The sequence below is a fragment of the Mycetomoellerius zeteki genome, unplaced genomic scaffold, assembly GCF_001594055.1.
Source record: "Mycetomoellerius zeteki isolate Tzet28-1 unplaced genomic scaffold, Tzet1.0 scaffold64, whole genome shotgun sequence".
Lineage (NCBI taxonomy): Eukaryota > Metazoa > Arthropoda > Insecta > Hymenoptera > Formicidae > Mycetomoellerius > Mycetomoellerius zeteki.
Genome location: NW_017257654.1, coordinates 2200509 through 2222149, shown reverse-complemented (window position 1 = coordinate 2222149; position 21641 = coordinate 2200509). Strand labels below are relative to the sequence as shown.

Sequence of the window (21641 nt, the reverse complement as noted above, 5' to 3'; positions counted from 1 at the left end):
TTTTTTTAGCCATTTTGGTTTGTCAGGGGTGACTTTAAAATTAAAAAACGGGATAAACAAAAATGTGAATCTTGCAAGGATTATTTCTGATAAAATAACAAACAATAATTGTACTTTCCAGGTAGCACATATATATATATATATATATACACAATAAATTATAATTTATAGTTTTAATTTTTAAATTAGAAGACATGTGTGACTAATATCCAATATACTTTTAGAAATGAATATTTTGAAACAAGGATAATGCAATTTACATTGAACAATAAGAAAATATATTTACCGATATAGAATATATTTATAAACTGTAGAATTAGAGAGAGATAAATTAATACAGTTTTTGAAATTATTGAAATATATTAATTATTATAGGTATGGATACAAGTTCCTATGGAGAATCCAATTAGACAAACCTATTCTTATAGAACAGAAGATTATTCAGAAGACGAGAATCCATGGGAATGGTGGAATTCTTTTAGAGTAATATGTGATTATAATAAAAAATTAGGAGTTTCATTAATTGTCAGTCATGACTTGCCTGAAGAAGAAGAGGTAGCTTATAAAATGAATTTGCAAATTAAAATTGTGCAATATGAATATGATATAAACCAATTTAAATTTAAAAGGTTGATAGGTGGCTCGGAGAACCAGTAAGATGTTTAATTTTGCCGACAACATTATTTTTAACTAATAAAAAGGGATATCCAGTACTAAGCAAAGCACATCAAGCATTAGTAAGAAGATTTGCTATGCAAGAAGTACAATTTATTTTAACAGGAGCATCACGTTATCAAAGTATTAGTTATTATCATAACTATCTTGATTATCTGTGGAAGGTAAAACTAAAGAAATTTTCTAAAGATAAATACTTAAAATAATAGTTGATCTTGATATAGGCTCCAATGAATAAATCCAAGGATAAATGCAAAATTAGCCAATGCGAGCCAACACAGATTAGATGTGGGTGAATTTGTATATTTGATTCTTGATTACAAGATTACAAATGTTTCGACCTTTTTGATTGAATCTTCCTCAGTATGATGATAAAATCCGTAGCGTATAATTTAATATAAAAGATACGATACAATGAAATTGAAATATCGTTAACACACATGTATTTATAATGTTAATTTCATTGTATCACATCTTTTATATTAAATTATACGCTACGGATTTTATCATCATACTGAGGAAGATTCAATCAAAAAGGTCGAAACATTTGTAATCTTGTAATCAAGAATCAAATATACAAATTCACCCACATCTAATCTGTGTTGGCTCGCATTGGCTAATTTTGCATTTATCTAAGGATAAATTCCTTAGATAAATACTTAATTTTGTAGAATATACAAAATAATGTCATTTTTTAAGGGATGTCAAAATGATGGAACAGTGGAAAAATTTGCTCGAGGATATGAGGACTATCTGCAATGTCCATTACAGCCTCTAATGGATAATCTCGAATCACAAACTTATGAAATATTTGAGAAGGATCCCGTAAAATATCGAGAATATCAGAGTGCTATATACGAAGCTATAAACGCAATAGTATACAAAATGCAAGAGGAAAGAACAATGTAAGTCGAATCATATTAATTAATAAAAGTAATATCCATAATAAAAAAATGTATAACAAGATTATAAATTTTTAGAGTCATTATGGTAGTTGGTGCTGGAAGAGGACCACTTGTAACCGCATCTCTGAATGCCGCGAAAATGGCATATCGGGAAGTAAAGGTATATGCAGTGGAGAAGAATCCTAATGCCATAATAACGTGAGACTATTTTAAAATAACAATTATATTGGATTGTATAAAAAATCTTTGTTTTTTAAAATATATTTTTAAATAATTCTTTATTAAATGTAATATAATTTTGATATTTGATAAGAAGATAAGTAATAAAGCTATCTAAAAAATAGTTGAAATGAAAGAATCAATATTTTATTTAATAAAGAAACAATTTTATACCGTTTTTATTAATTTATTTATTTTAAAATAAACTAGAGAAGATTTTTTATCCAATAATTTTAAGTTTCATGAATTACATGTTTATTATTTCATTATCTATGTTTACAGTTTACAGGCCCTTCAAAGAGATATGTGGAAAGAAAAAGTTACAGTGATATCATGTGATATGAGGGAATGGAATCCTCCGGAAAAAGCTGATATAATTGTGTCTGAATTACTCGGATCCTTTGGCGATAACGAATTGTCGCCAGAATGTCTAGATAATGTCCTTAAGTTCTTAAGAGGTTTGCATGCCACATTACGTAAATGATATTAATCTTGCATTAATAGTATCAATATAATCTTTTTTTTAACTACTTGTTTGAAATTTTTATTAGATGACGGAATTAACATACCACAATCATATACTTCATACATAGCTCCTATGCAATCCTCTAAATTATACAATGAAGTGAGACAACTTAGAGATAAAGACAAACATCCGTTAGCTCATTTTGAAACTCTATACGTAGTGCATCTTCAAAATAAATACGATATAGCAAATCCGAAACCACTTTTTACATTCAAACATCCAAATCCAGGTTTGTACAAAATATCCAACTTTTTATATTTTAATTGTTTTAATTTCTTTACACATGTTTATATTTTTGTAGATGCTCTTGCTGACAATTCGAGATATGAAACTAAGACTTTTCAAGTAGAACAGAATTGTGTATTACATGGATTTTCAGGATATTTCACAGCAATTTTATATGAAAATATCACATTAAGCATAGAACCTAGCACATATAGCTCAGATATGTTTAGTTGGTTCCCAATATTTTTTCCACTTAAGGTATACTTAAAATAACTTTTATTCTTTAAAGTACTTATAAAGTTGCGAAATATAAGTTTTGTGGTAGATAAAAAAATATTTATTGATATACACAGGAACCAGTACAATTAAAGGCAGGAGATGAAATAGTGGTCCATTTCTGGCGCAGATGTGGTTCTAAGAAAGTATGGTATGAATGGTGTCTCAGTAAACCCGTCCCAGTCTCAATCCACAATACAACTGGACGTTCTTCCGTTATCGGATTATAACATAACGATTATTCTTTGTTCATTTAACAATATTCCGATATATCAGGTTATTAAATATTAACTATTAATTATATATAGATTTATAATTAAATTTTTTGATGAATCTGGACAGTATTACGTATTCGAATATTTTAGCATTTTTGCATTAATTTTATTTCAAATTTGTCAAATTGTTAAATTAGTGTAATTACATTTCAATTATAAATTTAATGTAACATAGGAACCGAGACACTATCATGTCTCCAGATATGAATTTTTCTATTTACATACAAATCACAGCAAACATTTCTGAGATAAATATTTCAAAATATTATTCAAGTGTTTATTTCACTTACGCTTCAAAGATATTGTACTGAAATATAGAGATGCATTTCTTGTTGCAATATTTAGCATCAGGTAATAGTCTTTGACAATCCAAACGATAAAAAATAGAAGAAAATGCATTCGTATATACATATATAAAAAATATGATATGTGAATATTTTCTTCATTGCAAACGATTTTTTATGTACTATAACTACAAATCTTAATATGATGTCCGAGGTCATTGATATTCATTGAGGTCACTGATATGGTAGAATTTTGATAACATGTATTATGAAATGTTCTCAAAATGTGCTATTACTATCCTCTTAACTTACGTGCTTCGAAAAATATTGTCTAAATTCTACAGCTTGTAAAATTGCGCTTAATCCAAATGTTCATATAACAATAATCCTGAATAAGAATTTTATAAAATTCTATAGAATTACATTTCATCGAATTCTACATATTTACACTTTATAATGAATTTTTACTTATTGACAAACACTTCAAATCTTTTACATTATATCCTTATGAATACCATTATGAATACTTATAATTGTAACAAAAAGAAATTATAATTCTATCAAACTACATATTATGTATTATATGTAAATCAAGCCGTTTTACTTCATTTTGCGAGAACTTTTATTATCTCATTTTTGACGTTACAATCTCAGGTGGTAATAGTGGTGAGTGAACAGTCTTAAAAATGAAATAGTCTTGCGTAATTTTTTTTTGGCAATACATCTACAATAATTAGATCTTTTTAAACCATAAAATAATAAAAGTATTTGTCACGGATTGAAAAAGCCCTTTTACTTTTATTATAGCCTTACATATTTCTGTTAACTAATTTTTCAAAAGTATTTAATATTTTTCTCAAACACTTTGAAGATTCAATCTGTGGTATAATCTGTAAATCCATTTTTCTTACTCATTATCCAGGAAAATGTTTAATGAAATAATTATAAGTTTTTCAGGCACATGTCAAATCAGGACAAATATTTTTGTTAATTTATAACTGCGAAGGATTAAAGCGCTTATTTGTCACAATAAGGATATAATTAAAAAATTCTCATTTTTTTCCAATTGTTTGCAGAAAAAGAATAGAAACATAAAGAAAATTTAAAAAGATATATTCCTCTGTAATCAATTATTACATCAAAATTACATTTTAAAATTAACATTACAAAATTTTAATGATTTTAAGCATTCAAACTTATTTTCTAGAAAACTTTAATTTTGGTGTTGTAGCAAATGAGCGAAATTATGTCCCAAAATAAAAAATTACTTATTATTAAGAATTAATTTTATTTTTAAGAAACTTATTATGAATGGGGGGTAATGCATATAAATAATGAAAGAGAACTATGTAACAATAACATGGTAACATTTTTGGTCATTATGTAATGAAATGAAAGCTATTTTAATATCATTTGAATGTAATTATACAAGATGTAATCAATTTAATCTCTTTTTTTTTTAATATGCATCTAGAATAATGTAGTCTAATATAAAAAGTTTAGCTGCAGATTGTAATGCAACAATTGCTTTTATTTTATCAAAATTTCAATATACGATTAGTGTTGTGTATGTTTATTTTTTGTAAGTCAAAAGATTGTACGAAATTGTCTTTACATTATTTAATCATGTGTCATCGGAGCAAATCATTAAAATTAGAATCTGTCTAATTTACGATTTATATGTATCATTCCTTTTTATTTCCTTCAAATTTTCAACGACTCGTGCAGTCTGGAGATATCGTTCTTATAATTTAATAAGTAACATTTACACGACATTCGCTGTTGACGATTCTGATTGATAACAGAAATATGAAACTAATAAAACTAATTCGCGGTTGCTCAAGACTGAAGGTCACATACTATTTGTGTTGCAATTATACTCGCGATTGTTCCAAGCTTGTGCACGCGATCAGCATTGATATATTTCGAGTAAAGAAAAGCAGACTAAGATAAAAAAAGATTCGTTTTCGATACTTTTGGCGAGATTCGAACGTGTTATCCTACATCTGTGCTTGTTCATGTTTGCTCGTTCGAATATTCAGTTCAATTAAATTTCTAAGATGAGATAAGAGAGGGGGCCGATGATAGAAAAGTGCTGAGGCTGGATTGTAATCTTGTCTTTCATTATTTGACCGAGAATCATCAATCAGCTCCGTTTTGCTCTCGCTGCCGGTTGCGTTCGCGTCATAGAGCCTTATCGTCATAGAGTGAAAAAAGAAAAGAGGTTAGAACAGTTCGTGCACGGTTCCGTACAGCGATCACGACGGCGAAGGAAAAATGGCAAGATTGATCGCCCAGATTAGCAGGTGCGCGATAAAAACCGTTTCGCACGATTTGCTCCATACAGCTACGAAGTCGAAGATACCCTTTGCCATAGTGCGATCCATAACCACAACTCACTACTTGAGAGATGGTAAGTGAGAATGAGCGACTCGTTGACTTGGCTTTTTGGAAAGCGTCAGTATATGTTTGCTAAAACTACTTATTTGTAATACAAAGAAACGATTTCATCGCTGAGTTCGCCGTCTATTGTTTTCTTCGCTTCTTATCTTGTTTATAAATATAATTGTTGATATATTATCAATGTTCGTAAGGAATTCATTTGATTTCTGAACACGTGCGCGCGGGCATACGATAACTAAATGAATTGTGTATGTGTACGTCGCATTATATATGTATGTGTATAAATTGATATTACATAAATTATGTAAAAATAATTTTATATATACATGTGTGTGTGTGTGTGTGTGTGTGTGTGTGTGTGTGCACGCGCAATAATTATATATAAATTTATACATATATATGAAATTTTATATATAATAAAATTTGTTGTGATTAAAATAATAGAAGCGAATTCGATCAAAGTCCGAATTAACTTAATCTCAACACCAGTAAAAACATTTTGTATTTGTGTTAAAACCAATTCTTATTAAATATGTGTTGTATTAAATTGATAATTAGCATTTTTTACTGTTATAATAATACAATTTATGAGTAAGTGAATAAGTAACAAAAATGTAGTTTTAAAACGTAAATTCTAAGGTAAATAGATAAAAGATGGATGTGCGCGTTAATTTAACATATTTAAAATTTACATATTTAAATTTACCAAATTATAAATACTAATGTTATTGAAGAAATATGTTTCCATTTGCTTCCAAATTATGTCAGTTACATTTTTGTGTTAATTTTTGCATAATGTTTGGTTATTTTTTTAACATATTAACTTTGTATTAAATTAGCATAAAAGTTAGGGGTGCTTTCTAGCAAGAAACCAAGGACACAGTTAGACACTGGCTACGTTTACACCGTACGCTTAGTCCGCGACCTATACGATAGGTGTCTTTGTTTAATATACAGGATAAACAAGGACGTCTATTGTATAGGCCTAAATGCACGGTGTAAACGTAACCACTGTGTCCTTGCTAGAAAGCACCCTAAGGCCCAGTTCCACTCACGGTTAACTCTTAATCGAGGTTCAACTTATTCACTGTCTCTTTCCAATTCTAGAATTGGATGAGAAACAAATTAAATCTCGGTTAAGAGTTAACCGTGAGTTGTGGAACTGAACCTAAGGCTGCCAGTCTTAATTGGTCCTAACTGAAATCTGTATTCCATTGGCTGAATTTTAGGATTTTAGGGTTAAGATCGAAGCATAAACCAGGCAGAACTGGAACACGTGAAGTATGTTAATTTAATACAATTTTTTCAACTGTGAACGATTAACCACCGGAGCTAACGTCAAAAGCAATTCCTGACATTATTGAGTCTCATGAGACTCATTTAATTTATGTTGATTAAAGCCGGAATCAGATTACGCATTGAATATTGAGATTGAAGATAGGAGCTAAAATTCCTTTGTCCTAAGGCCGGAATCAGACTATGCATTGAAGATTGAGATTGAAGATTGAAAGATTGAAATTTGATCAATCAAAATAATAGGAGCTAAAATTCCTTTGTCCTCACTGGTCAAATTTTAATCTTCAATCTCAATCTTCAATGCGTAGTCTGATTCCGGCCTAAAGCCTTGTGTCCACGATGCTAGAAATTGGTCCGAGATCTCGGAGAGAGAAAGAATTAACCAATCACATTTAAACAATTTAGTCACATGATCAATGCGATTGGTCAATTCTTTCTTCATCCGAGATCTCGGACGGATTTCTAGCATCGTGGACACTGGGTTTTAAACACATAAGGCCTGTTCTTTTTGGCTGAACTTTTGCACCAGTTCATCTTTCTTCTTCTTCTTTCCTCCTGAAGAGAAAAGGAAGAGAGATGAATTGACAAAAGTTCAGCTAAAAAAAACAGGCCTATTAATTAATTTCAAAAAGTTAAAATAACATACTCGAATAAAAGAATGTATGTATGTGAATACTAAATTTATTTTAATAATAATCGAAATTTTTACAAATGCAACATAAAGAAAGTATAATTAAATGGACCCAACAGGTCTATCATCAGGAGAGTACATTCGAATGGTAGAATTATTGTTCTTAATTTCACTCTTGTCAATATATATTTCGACACATTAGTTGTTTTTTTCGAAAAACATTGATAATTCTTTCATGTTAACAAAATAATTCAGATATTATTACTTGATAAGTTAATTCAATTCACTTCGATCAAGTTAGTCAAAGTTTAACCGAAGTCATCCAAGAACTAATATGCTCTATTGTATTGTTATATTTTTATTTTTTTACTACAAATACTTTTATTGTGTAATTTGTATAAATCTTGTATGATGCAACTTCATTTAAAATAAATCGAATCACAGTTACGAAATAAACGCGTGATTTTTCAGAACGATGGTACACCGATAAGCACGAATGGATAACAGTAGATGGCAAAATCGGCACAGTCGGTATATCGGATTACGCGCAAGATGCTCTTGGAGATGTGGTGTACGCGCAACTTCCCGATGTAGGATCGACAATCAAGAAAAATGGTAGCTAATATGACACTTTTTTTAACGCGACCAAATTTCGGAAGTTTCAGAAATTGGAAAGATTATCTCTAGAATACACGGAATATCTCATTGAAAAAAAACTATCCATTATTCTATATTATTCTATAACTTTGGAATTAACACATTTTTTCTTATTTTTTAAAATTTATTTTAACATGAGACTCTAGGATGTACAATCGAGAAAAGAAAATTAAACAATAGAAGTCAAAACTGTTGATAGGATACAAACTTCATTATTAGCTTTTTAAGCTTTGACTTATGTAATTTTCCTATCCTTACTTTTAGTTGTAGAAATTTTTTACATTATCTTAAAATTTAGATTGGAAATATATTCGAAATGTTTTTCACAGATTATGTAACTATGATTTTTTTAGAGGAATGTGGAGCCCTAGAATCAGTGAAGGCAGCTTCAGAATTAACAAGTCCGGTCAGCGGGAGAGTCACAGCGAAAAATGAGACAGTTGAAAGTAAACCCGGGTTAATTAATAAATCTTGTTATAAAGATGGTTGGCTATTCAAAGTAGAATTAAGCGATTCAGACGAGCTCAAGAGCTTAATGAATGAAGAGGCTTATAATGTGTTTTTGAAATCGGATGCACATTAGATCTAGAAATCTAATGTTAGAAAAGTTTCTTCAAAGTAGAATTTGAAGCAAATTGCCAGTTAATTTCAAGAACTGTATTTTTTTAAAGATTTGATATTTTAATGAACTTATTTTAATAAACAAATACAAAAGACGTTTTACTTAATTGTTGACGAACAATTTAATTACTTGGACAAAAATTATTACGTGTAAAACTTGATATAGAGATAGTAAAGTGATATAGTATGCGACATATTTTTGTCTTACTATTTACACCTCAACAATAATTCATATAAAATTTAAAATATTTATCATAAATATATCATTATGCTTTGTATGGAAAAGAATGTTAAATTTGCACTTGGTCAAATTAAGAGCAATCACAACTGGAGTTATACATCTATCACTTCATTCAGTAGTTTTATAAGTAATAGAAATTGTTAATTTATGAAAAAGTTAATGTATTAAGCAAGCAAGCTTCCAATGTTTTTCTAATACATCATATAATATGATCTCAATAATTCATATTAAAGTGATGCCAAAAATTATTTACTGTAAAATCGAAACAGGTTATATGTTAACACATTACAAAAATGTATAAAAAATAATTCAATGCAGAGATGCATAAAGATGTGTTTTAACACAAGTCAAAAATTGAAATTGATTGCGATAATTGCAACATTTTTATTAGTCACTGTGCAACGTTCTTAATTTTGTATTTATACAAAGCAAACATATTATAATATATATACATATATCTATGTATATAGTATACATATATGTATATGTATATATGTTATTTGATAATACATGAATAAGATTCGAGTTACAAATTATGATACTATTTTTTTCTTTTTTCGAGCGCACAAAAATTTTGAAATTTTGTAAAATTGTAGATCCTAATAAGAGAACAAATAATCACAAAAGATATCATTTTCGAATTTCACAAAATAGTACACTGATTGATCTTATATTATTTATGACTCTCCTCCGAATATTCCGTAACTTGGTACCAATCCTAAAGTTCCAAAATGAGGGAAGTAATATCACTATGGGTTTCAACCAATATAATATATAAAAAATAGTACTATTAGCTCTCTAGGAAGGAACAATTATCTGTTAATAATAAAGATATATTTACAGTCAATTAATTTTTCTACATAATTTACAAATGCCAACTGCTAATGGCAGTGTTAACAACGCATAATAGTTTTTTCTTTTTAAACTTTATTCCAACAATTTATTGGATCAAAGAATCATGTAGATATTAAATTAGATTATTTGCCAATCATAATTGGTAACTGTACATATTTAACATAAGAAATGTACACAACGCTGTAATTGTCGTATTCACTAATTACAATGGTTAATAAACGTGTTGTAACAGATCGAGTCGTTAATCGAGATTGATATATATATACAGAATGAAGCATTTAGAGCGTGATGTATTAATATATTTTAGAAAAATACCAATTTTAGAAGAAAACGTTTAAGGAATAAAAGTTGTAGGATTCCGAAGAAAACATAATGTCTACAATAATTGATTTCATTTTCGCGGAATGACAATGATCATATTTTTCCCATTAATATAATTCTTTTTAACATTTGAGAGTAAGTTTTAGGCGCACCCCTATTAAATTTTCATACTTTTGTATTAATAGAAACGTGCTCGTAAATGCTTCTCTATTTTGTTATTTTATGTGTACATGTATGTTTCACAAGTTCACACGTTTGTGTTACTACAAAGTTATACAGCTTTTGGACTAGCGCAAAACTTACATTAATGTTAAAAGGATCATAAATTTGCCTTAATCTCAATCTTAATCTAAATTCATTAGGAAAAATAATGATGTTTCATTAAGAAGCAAAAAAGAAAAATCTTTATCATTTACAGAAAAATGGCACTCTGATAAAACTATTATCGCCGTTATTATATTTCCTTCAAAATCCTAAAATATTTACAGAAAACGTCTTTTCCTAAAATTAAAGTTTAAAGGAGATTAATATGTCACGCTTTATATACCTTATTCTATATACAAAATATATACAGAGATAATTGATTTAGAGCTATCCTTTTTTTCTTTTTTAGAGGAGCTTTTTTTCTTTTTAATCAGCAGGAGGTCTCTGAGAGGAAAGAAGACGATACAATAAATAAACGGTAGCGTGAACTTGTCTTACCCAAACAGCAATGCATGATTTAAAGCGATATTTTTCAGTTGCGAAACAGCAGTAACTAATACACGGTAAATGACAGAATTATGAACTAATTTGCAGAAAATACAATAGTAATAATTAACTAAGACCTAATAACGTGTGGACATACAATAGGTACGATACTTTTAATAAGTTGTATTACATCGTAACTTCTTAACGTGTAATTATACACACTACACGAATTAAAATATTTATTTATGCATGTTACATTCATTCATTCCATTCAAATTGCTATCTGGGCGTCTATATTCTGAGGTATGTGGTTACTAAAAATGTAAAAATATAAAAACTTAATACAGATATGAAGAGGTAGTCATTCGTGTCGTGAGTTAAATAAAAATAATTTTCTTTCTTTTCAAATAAGAAATATTATTAAAAATGAGAATAATGATAAGTCTAGGCTGCTTTCAATTTCGTGTTTAACATAAAAAACCGGACGATTTGAAAATTTGGGAACATTAGCATATTTTATATCGACGTATAAGGTCAAATCTGACAGGTGAACACAAATCTTTGCTTACGCGATAAGTACATGCGTTATTCTCAAGAAAATATTTAATTTCATTGGTAATAATGATCGTTACTGTGTTCCTCTTGATTTGATTTAACACTCGAGTCTTAAACTAACATGAGACATCAAGTTTCTCGTGCTTACCAACAAGCACTTTACACCTAGTTAATTGTATTGAAAGATCGGTGGAAAAAGTGAAAGTAGTAAAATAGCCTTTTTTTTGCAGCAGGTACGTGTTCGATACATGAATAAAAACAAGAGGAATCGTAACGGATATATTACCAATTTACCAATGTAAGAAAAGATTTCTGTCTCTGTTGTCACGTTTAACTTTGCATCTGACACAATATGTAATTTCCAATGGCTTCAAATACCACAGGCGTCAAAAAGACAACCTTCACAGCACTGAAGAATTTCTTTGACTATTGGCTAAACAATAATAATAGTAATAATTAATAAAATTAATAATAATCTATTAGTGAAAAATTACTACTTTCGATCACTATCTTAACACTTACTAAATATTCTTTTCTATTTAACAACTGCGATACGTTTAATATTATCTTATGCATTTAGAATTAATCGCTAGACAATATAGGACCACATAAACCTTGCTCCAATGATTCTTTTATTTCTTAAACAGAATCTTTATTATGATACAATATACAATAGTAAAATATCGCAATTTGTAGTTATTCCTTTCCGCCACCTATTTGAGAAGTAATAAAGAAAAATACATGAATAAGATCCTAAAATTAGTGAAGACATTAAGTAGCTAATGATTTTCCTCAAGTAAGCAACAGAAATATATTTATTCATTTCATTATTCAACTATACACAAAATATTGTAATTACATATTTAACATGATCTGTACTTTACAACATAATTGGAATGTTAACTAGTATTTACAATATAGTAGCCCCGCTGAGTGCAAGTGTGACAAAAATGCATATTTTTTTCTTTATAGGAAATTCTAAGGATGCCCAGGTGGCCGTGCGACAAACATATATGTATATCACATGCAAGTTCATTGTCATTCAAGTATGCCCATTGAATCCCTTGCAGAAGCACGATTGATCTGGAGAGAGAATTTGATTCTCTTTTAGCAGTACGATATATTTCATTCGAGTGAGAGCAAGGCTTCAGTGTGGTATGCTTAAAAATAAATTCGCCTCTAAGTATTAGAAAAATAGCTTTACTTATTTAGACAAAAGTTGCCTGCCCTTCGACCAATATTTTTTGTTAACCACCCTTTGTACTGTTTTCAAGGCATCTTGCTTACTGTTTCCCTGCGCTTATACCCATTAATTAGGGGTAATTTTCCCCACGGATACATCTCTAAAACTTCAACATCAAATATAGAAAATATATGTCATTGTGTTTATATATTTAGATACACTTTATAATACATATATTCTGTGTACGTGTACGTGTACGTGTGTGTGTGTGTGTGTGTGTGTGTGTGTGTATGTGTGTGTGTGTGTAAAATAATGTACGTCTATACTTGATTTGTATGCACAGGTATTTCATGAACCAGGGCCCCTTTACTTGGTCCGATACCTTAGCAGCATTTAGCTCTTAATAGGTACTTTGAGGTCCACTCTGTCTCACGATTAGGGGCATTAACAGGACTTTCGAGATATACATACACATATACATACATACACGCACATACATATATATACATACATATATATATACATATGTATTATGTATGTATATAATAACGGGCTTTTTTCTTATTCGATGGCAAAGATTACCAAGTAAAACTGATCGTTTCATTTCCTCTTGGCGTGAAGCATCTCCATGAGAAGCGTTTGCGTTGGTGCACCTCCATTACAATGTTTCTGATAAAGATGCTCTTCTCCCTTGGTTGCCACTTCGTGAATGTCCGGTAATACTGCTAACAGCTTATTAAATTTATCCTAAACAGATTGAAAATGAGAACAATTAAATATCTGATTAACTCATTTTAAATGAAGTATGTGAGGAAGCGTTTGACGATAAAACGCACCAGTACAGATGGGTGATGGCTTAGCGTGTATTCCATAAGCGCCTGTTGAACCTGTTCGTGACCTTCTTGCACATGTTTCTTGTTTACTAGTCCACGGACATCTGCAGTACATAAAAATATACATTAAATATATACAATTATATAAAACATGTGTAAAGTTTAATTTGAGTATTACAAGATATTGGAATGAGATTTATTTGAAAGTGGAACAAAGGATAAAAAAGCAAGTTATATTGCGTCGTGTGATAAATTTCACTTTTTGTATCGTTTATGCAATACGATCCTTACGGTACATTTAAAAAAAAAACTACATAAAACGCATGATCAAATGGATCTTACCAACTTAATTGTTATCAACTTGGTTGTCTCTCAAAATTCACCACTAACGAGACGAATATGGGTGGATCTAATTTTACTTACCGTGATTCAGCAGCATTAGGAATTTCATGCATATATATTCGGGAACGTCGAATTTTAGTTCTTGAAGTGTCTTGGATAGTTCCCTGAAGGTTTCGGCCAAGGAAGGAACTCCGAGTAGGCCGAGACAGAGAAGATCAAACTTTTGGCCATTGTGAAGTGTCGTCTCGTCAGGTAGATTATTGTGTAACCTGTGATGAAGGTGATCTAGCACCAACATATCCGACCAAGAGTGTTGTAGCAACTTCATTTGATCGTCAACCTAGCAAATAATTGCCGTGCAAATGTTAGATATAATGAATAAATACACAGAGAAATATAAATGTAATTATATTCTATTTCAAATTTTAATCGCATTTTACAAAAAATCATACACGGCATAACGATAAAATGTTTTCAGAGAGAATTAAATATAAAAACACATGCGATAAATATATTTTTAAAAAGAGAAAGGAGAATTTATAAATTAAATTAAAATAATTTTAATCGGAATTTATGAACAAACATTAATTATCACTCAGAAATATTCGTTTTATTAAATCGAGAAAATGTTTTTTGTAACAAAAAATATTTTAAAAATACGGTTGGTATATGTGACGATTTATATTTATATTACAAAACTAGAAAAAAGCGTGTAAAAAAAATCTTCTTTGGAAGAGTGACAAGATTTTAACAAAATTATAGTGAAGATCAGGCGGCAATGTACCATATTGTCGACTAAAAGTTTCAACAAAATGGCCTCGATCTGCTTTGCATTGTCGTTAACAAATCCACAGTGTTGAAGCAAAAATAAAAAGTTATTACAAAACGACGATTAAAGTATGCAATTTATAATTAACGCGGTCCTGCTTTGGGGCAACCGCCATAACCCAGAAACATATCTTGTTATGACCTAGATATGAGGCGATGCTTGAAATCATTCAGTGATTGTGCAATGCTGCTGGTTACCTCACATCCCCGCTCATAGCACCGAGCAGGCCAGGCAACGAGTTATTTATCGGTAAGAACGAACTTTTCTCGTCGAGGAGATTCTCGACTAAATTGTTGTGGTTACTTCTAATATGCGCGTATGTTACTATATGTTGCTGCCTCTCATTCAGTTTTAGAACAAATTAAAATATTGGAAAAAGACAACAACAATCAAATTCGCGATAACGGAGGAAAGGAAAAAAAAAGGGAAGCTGCTCGATGCGTCGTTCTACAAAAGGCCAGATATTCGAGGTACTCACCTTGAGATCTTTGAAGAACGTCGAATTTCTAGCCCAGTCTACCTGCGAAAACAAATTCTGATCGAGCACTTTGCACATTAATTCAAACAAGTCCACTTCACACTGATTATACGTTTGGCTTTGCAACAGTCCGAAGAGAGACGTTTGCCACTCGCGGTCGTCGATCGATGACAGGAACTCCCTTATCATCGGACTAAGTGTCTTAAGAGCGACAACGGGGTTGGACGCGTAGCTCGGCACTCCACCGCCGTGTGGCTGCACGGATTGCTCGCCGAAGTTAAAGACCTTCGTGCCAGGGGTAGTTGAGTTGGCGGCCCAGAGTCTGCTGTCCAGACCCGGGTTGAGATTGTGCAAGTGATTGCCGCCGCTGTGACCAGGCCCGCGGCCACGGTCGCGGGGGACGGGCTCGAGTCCGGTGACGAGGTCAGACTCGAGACCTGAGGTATTTGGATCTCCTGCTTGATGTGCATCAAGGGCGCGACCGCGGTCGAGTAGCTGTTCGGGTCGCCGAGGCTGCCGCGTATCGTCTGGATCGCCAGTTGCCGTTGACGTATCAGTTGCAGCTTCCGCGCCCTATCCCTCTTGTACATGGGCCCGAATTTGTTTCTACCGCCTCGCATTCTATCCGCCCGCACAGCTGAAACAGGAAGAATTGTTGATTCAGTGCGGTGTGTACACTGAAAAAAAAGATTGGCTGCTGCAGCAAATTAGATGGTTAAATATGGCATAGCATTTTTAATTGGTTGCAGCAGCCAATTTTTGGTTGTGTTAGCCTATCGAAATCCTATACTGACATTGCGGATAGGCTAACGCAATCAAAAATTAGTTGCTGCAGCCAATTAAAAATGCTATGCCATATTTTACCATCTAATTTGCTGCAGCAGTCAATCTTTTTTTTCCGTGTATGTATTATGTTTAGCGAATGTTCTCCGCGTTTATTCTTAAATTTTTAATTAACGTTTAAGAGTCACAGCATACTTTCTTATCCTTGAATGATTTCTTCGCCGATTTATGCACTGTTCGATACTGTTCGAAGGCTGAATATCGTATCTGATTTCTTAGGGAATGTAGGATGGAACATATTCAGGGGTCAAGTGGAAAAATCGATTTCTCAAGCAATACTACGAGGTCCCCGGTAAAAATTTAATTATATTAGTATATATTTATCTTTTGCGTTATATACTTATTATACAAATTTTACTTATTACAAATTTACTTTTTGAATGGTTCGACATATCAACCTTTTTAACAAAAAGAATCTTTTTCTTCAGTAAAGGTCTAAATTAAATTTTATTTCAAGTTTGAGTAAATATATGGAAGACATAATTTTATGTACATAAGTTTTAAGTAATACGCAGAATGGCATCGAAGAGTTACGATGGAAAATGATGAAGAATTTTTCTAACGCGGAGTAATCAGTTTTTAATTTTGAATACGTAGAGCGGTGTAAAAGTAGCGGATCGCATTGTTCGCCGATTCGATTCCCAAGAAAAATCTCTCGCGCGCGCGCGCAATCGAACAAAGCAACCTTGGAGAAGCGCGGTCTTCCGAGTCAGACGAAAGCGGAAGTCACGGCTAATCGCAAGATAAGTAGGACAAAAGCGTGAGAGTGTACCGCCTGCTATTTCTGTACATATACGCGGCAATCAACGCGCGCGTTGTGCAAATCACCGTGTTCGGCATATTCCGCGCGTTTCCATGTTTTACGGTATACGCTATCACAAATAAACGCGTTTAGTGGCACTTGCACTAGAGATTGCTTGCCTCTAATCAGAAGAGCTTCTTTTGAGAGATCAGATATTTTCTAGTAATTCGCATTAGTCAGAATAAGATATATATATTTTCTTTCTCGTACCATTGCAGTACAAAAACACTGTTAGAAATATTTGTGAATTTATAATATTATATACCCTTACAATAAAAATGTGCAGTAAATTTACAAATCATATAATGTTTTGTTGTGATTTCACAATATTTGTAAATTTACAATAGAAATTTGTTGTGAATTTATATAACTGGCGTGCCGCGCTTGCGTATTAGAGATTTGCATATACTTTATTACAAAATGTTATTGTAATTTCACAATACAACTGTTTAAATTTACAGCACATTTTTATTGGATAAAAACTTCTAATACTTTTGGAAGTTTACAACAGAAATTTCTTACAGTGTAGTACCTACACTGAAAAAAAAAGATTGGCTGCTGCAGCAAATTAGATGATAAAATATGGCATAGCATTTTTAATTGGTTGCATCAGTCAATTTTTGGTTGTGTTAGTCTATCGAAATCCTATATTGATATTACGGATAGGCTAACGCAACCAAAAATTGGCTGCTGCAACCAATTAAAAATGCTATGCCATATTTATATTTTATCATCTAATTTGTTGCAGCAGCCAATCTTTTTTTTCAGTGTACATATCTTTTCTCACTCGCAGGATTTTGCTAGAAAATAGATGATACTTTCTTATGACCAATGTTTAATTAGAAGGTCTGTTTGATTAGAAGGAGATTGACACCGTACGTTTGATCCGCCATTATACAGAACTTGTTTAAAATGGAATGTGATGGATCATACAACTATCTCATTCTATCTTAAGGATTTCTACGCTGAAAAAAAAAGATTGGTTGCTGCAACCAATTAAAAATACTATGCCATATTCAACCAATCTTTTCTTATTTTGAGAATTTTTAGGTAGCGGTTATCACCAATCAATTTATCGCTTTTCTGTAAGAGCAAGAGAATGATTGACTATCGTATCGCATCTTTTTAAGTATTGCTGTATTCTGTACAGGGGTCATAAAGCCGTACGTGTACAGACTTCTTCAAACTAGCCGCTGATAACGAGCCATCTGCCACGTGAGATTGATAGAGTCGTAGAGTTGTTTCAAAAACTTTTGCATATGAACGTAGCGTTGGGAATACACACGGAGTTTAACACGTGATGCATATTTGAATTTTATAAATTCTCAGCCACACTCAATTTTTTTTAACAAAATACACCAAAACATCAGTTGCTCTTAAAACTACAAACCATTGGGAGAATAGAAATTTTCGACAAAGTGCGATTATTCATCGTTTAAATTCAAGATTTTATCGTGATAAAATTGTTAAATGTATAAGATTATAATTAAAAACTTACATAAGATGCTAAAAAAGTTAATTAAAGAACATCGTAATTTTTAACAAAATTTATGAGATTAATTTCAGAGTATATTACGACTGCGCTACTTTCACGAAGCGGAACAGATCGGAAATTATATTCTTATCTTAAATACACTTTTAAAATCAATTAGAGTAAAAGCAGATAATGTGAAATAGGGCTATGTTATATAATATGGAATAGGAACTTATTTTTGAAACGTGACCCGCATTTCATATTATATTCCATTTTATAGACCCCTTCATTTTCATACTTTTTACATTTTTATTAATATTATACAGAAGTTGGACTTAGATTTTGAAAACTTTTATTTATTGGACGTTATAGCTAATATATTGCTTAAGAGTTGCATAAAGAGTACCTATGCATAAAATAAAAGTATTATTAATATACATTTATATTGGATAATGTTAATTTTTAAAAACAGGTATTCTACGTTATCTGCTTTTATTCTATAATTGCACATATTCATTACATTCTTCGAATCTTTAAAGAAACATACAATTTAATACCAGTATCATAGCGTTATCATATTTAAATGGTTCAATGCTGCGGCTCGATTTGAATCGCACACGTTTGACGTTGAAGAGTGAATCTTCATATGCAACTCCGGACAATAGCTAATCAGCTGGAAACGACGTATGTGATTTAAACACGGCATACACCCAATCGGCCTATAATCACTAACGGTGCAAAGAAAATAGGCGTCATAATGGTCGCTCGCGTAATCCGTAATTGTCGATTAACTCGCAGAGAGCTCTCTTGCAAGCACATTTTTTTACGCTTTTTACTCGCGTCAAACGACTCGCCGTGTAATCGGTACTTCCTGTAAAGAAATATGACCCAAAAGGCATTTGCAATTGCTTCGCTCGCGAAGCGATTAGTTTTCAAAGAGATTTTCGCACGAATTTACATTCACGATCGTTACCAAGAGACGCGATAATACCTATTTTATCTTAAGCATATAAAAAATATAGCAAACCTAAATAAAAATGTATTTTTTTGCGGATTTTTCCAAACGTAATTTAACAATAATTTTTTATCTCTTAGACCTGGTTGCACCAACGTCACTTTGACTTTAAGAGGGATTTAAAGCTCTCTCTATTTCTCTTTCGACTTTAAAACGAGATAGAGAGAATTTTAAGTCTCGTTCAAAGTCAAAATAACGTTGGTGCAACCAGGTCTTAATTGGATTCACCATAGTGAAAATATATTAAAGAATTATTTAAATTTTTCTAAATTTATTGATATCACGATTTGTTATGTAGATATTAATATTACATTTGTTTTTTTTTATTGTGATTAACATGTACATAAAGTGTAAAAATTAAAAGGCGCCACAAGGGGCGTCTTTAATTTTTTTTTTAGAAAACTTTTTTACTACCTCGCAGAATTTTCATTGAGTATTTCCGTTGATCTGTTTAAATTAAAATAAAATTCAATTATAATTCAAATATTATATGTAATATGTGTTATATTAATTTTGTAATATTTTGATAAATTAATAACGGTATTGTGTTTTATTATATTAAAATTATTTTGAGATACAAAATATCCCGCATGGAATTACAGTATAACCCCGTTTATTTAATAATTACAGTGAACGAAATAATTAATTTTGTTTGAAAAGTAAATCTATATTATTATATCCTTTCGGGGTTGTTTTTAACTACTGTTGCATTCGTCTGCTGAAAATGCAATTATCAAACGCATCCGAAATTGTTTGAGGGAAAACTTAAAAAACTGGCATTATTAAAAAAATCATTATACCGACAAAGATGTATATATTATTATATATTAAAAGTTAGTATTATATATTAAATATCTTCTCTAAGTATCTTCTTCTAGTTATATAGAAATATCACACTTATTTTGCGGGAATATTTTAGTACGCCTCTGCGTGTGATAATATAAAGCCCGATCTACATAAGCGCAGAACGCGGTTCGCAGGTCGCAAAACTAGGAACTAATCTAACGCATTTTAATCATAGTATGCTTGTAGGATGTAGAACGCAGGACGCAGAAAGTTGGATGAACTTCAACTTTCTGCGTCCTGCGTTCTACATCCTACAAGCATACTATGATTAAAATGCGTTAGATTAGTTCCTAGTTTTGCGACCTGCGAACCGCGTTCTACGTCTTATGTAGATCGGGCTCCAAACTTAAAGTATATACTGCGCGACCTTTGACTTCTTTGGAATTATTTATATGTTAATGACAGCCCCGAATTATGTAGGCGTCTCTTATTTTCAAAGTTATCATCTAATTTATTATTCTTTTATAACTAAAAAGTTGATATAGAGAAAAGATCCGCGAAAACAAGAAAGGGAGAAGAATTTAAAAATACGCCCATCTGATCGATATTAAAGATCCATTTCGCCAGGTCGAATTCTCCATCGCTCCCGACGATTAGATATCACAGATCTAATAAGCTATCGAATCATCTCGCTACCTAAGAAGTTTCCTCGTGATCACGAGTTCGTTCACACTCATCTTTTTTACCAATTCACAGCACCGTACCGTAAGATCAAATAGTCACGAGACTAGAGCTCCAGATGTACCAGAGCAGCGCAATCCTTTTATCTAAGCTAAATGCCAACATTTCCTGTTGACTATTTCCTGTTGACTATTTTGACCACTGTTTTTGACCTGATGGGCTATCATCCAATAAGTATTTATATAATAAATAATAAATATACTTAGTAAAAATAAGCCAATAAATAAAGCTTAGTAATTCTTTAATATAATATGGTCATTAGGTCAAACATGGCGAGCCTTTGCGCTACTCCGATACATCTAAAGTTCTACAGGAGACAGCGTCATGACGCCACCCTCGTGAGTCAAAGGGATTTCAGTCGCGGGCGCTCGTCGCCTCTGAACTCTCTCGCGGCTCTCGCGGGGTACCCCGGGATCGAGAGGGCCCGGCCGCTTGGCGAAAACGGCGGCGTTGCCTATTTTCGTACTGGTCGCCGCCGGCCGCATGAACGAGCGCGAGTGTAAGCGAACGAAACGTACGAAACGAACCAGCGAGCGAACGAGCGCGCTCGTTGAAAGTGAAAGGAGGTTGAATCGCTCTTGCCCGTCCACTTCTGCCTGTGCCGCCCTGCACGCCGACGTAGCCCTCCCCCTCCGTCTCCTGCCTCTCCCGACCTCACGG

The 21641-nt window shown here is 31.9% G+C and overlaps 3 protein-coding genes across 3 annotated transcripts in view; 2 read left to right on the top strand and 1 right to left on the bottom strand.

Annotated features, from left to right (window-relative positions):
• The window catches only part of csul (protein arginine N-methyltransferase 5), a 4075-nt gene extending 983 nt beyond the window's left edge, over nt 1–3092 (top strand). The window contains 9 exon segments of the mRNA XM_018457490.1: nt 10–121; nt 376–555; nt 630–839; nt 1375–1580; nt 1656–1778; nt 2082–2257; nt 2351–2554; nt 2627–2808; nt 2904–3092. Of these exon segments, the coding sequence (XP_018312992.1) occupies nt 10–121; nt 376–555; nt 630–839; nt 1375–1580; nt 1656–1778; nt 2082–2257; nt 2351–2554; nt 2627–2808; nt 2904–3056 (1546 nt within the window). The 3' untranslated portion in view covers nt 3057–3092.
• A 2165-nt stretch (nt 3093–5257) lies between these two features.
• Nucleotides 5258–9103, top strand: ppl (pumpless). The gene is made up of 3 exons (XM_018457495.1): nt 5258–5798; nt 8187–8330; nt 8726–9103. The coding sequence occupies exons 1-3, from the start codon at nt 5663–5665 to the stop codon at nt 8953–8955; spliced, it is 510 nt and encodes a 169-aa protein (XP_018312997.1). The 5' UTR covers nt 5258–5662; the 3' UTR covers nt 8956–9103.
• Nucleotides 9104–13096: 3993 nt separating this feature from the next.
• Nucleotides 13097–21641, bottom strand: part of ftz-f1 (ftz transcription factor 1) — a 30968-nt gene continuing 22423 nt past the window's right edge. Inside the window, 5 exon segments of the mRNA XM_018457569.1 lie at nt 13097–13585; nt 13675–13775; nt 14095–14353; nt 15321–15676; nt 15679–15957. Coding sequence (XP_018313071.1) covers nt 13439–13585; nt 13675–13775; nt 14095–14353; nt 15321–15676; nt 15679–15957 — 1142 coding nt within the window. The 3' untranslated portion in view covers nt 13097–13438.

Excerpts from the sequence above, each read along its gene's own strand:
- ppl (XM_018457495.1), top strand. The coding sequence starts at position 5,663 with ATGGCAAGATTGATCGCCCAGATTAGCAGGTGCGCGATAAAAACCGTT. Across the intron at positions 5,799-8,186 it reads AACTCACTACTTGAGAGATG|AACGATGGTACACCGATAAG; the intron begins GTAAGTGAGAAT and ends GTGATTTTTCAG. Across the intron at positions 8,331-8,725 it reads ATCGACAATCAAGAAAAATG|AGGAATGTGGAGCCCTAGAA; the intron begins GTAGCTAATATG and ends TGATTTTTTTAG.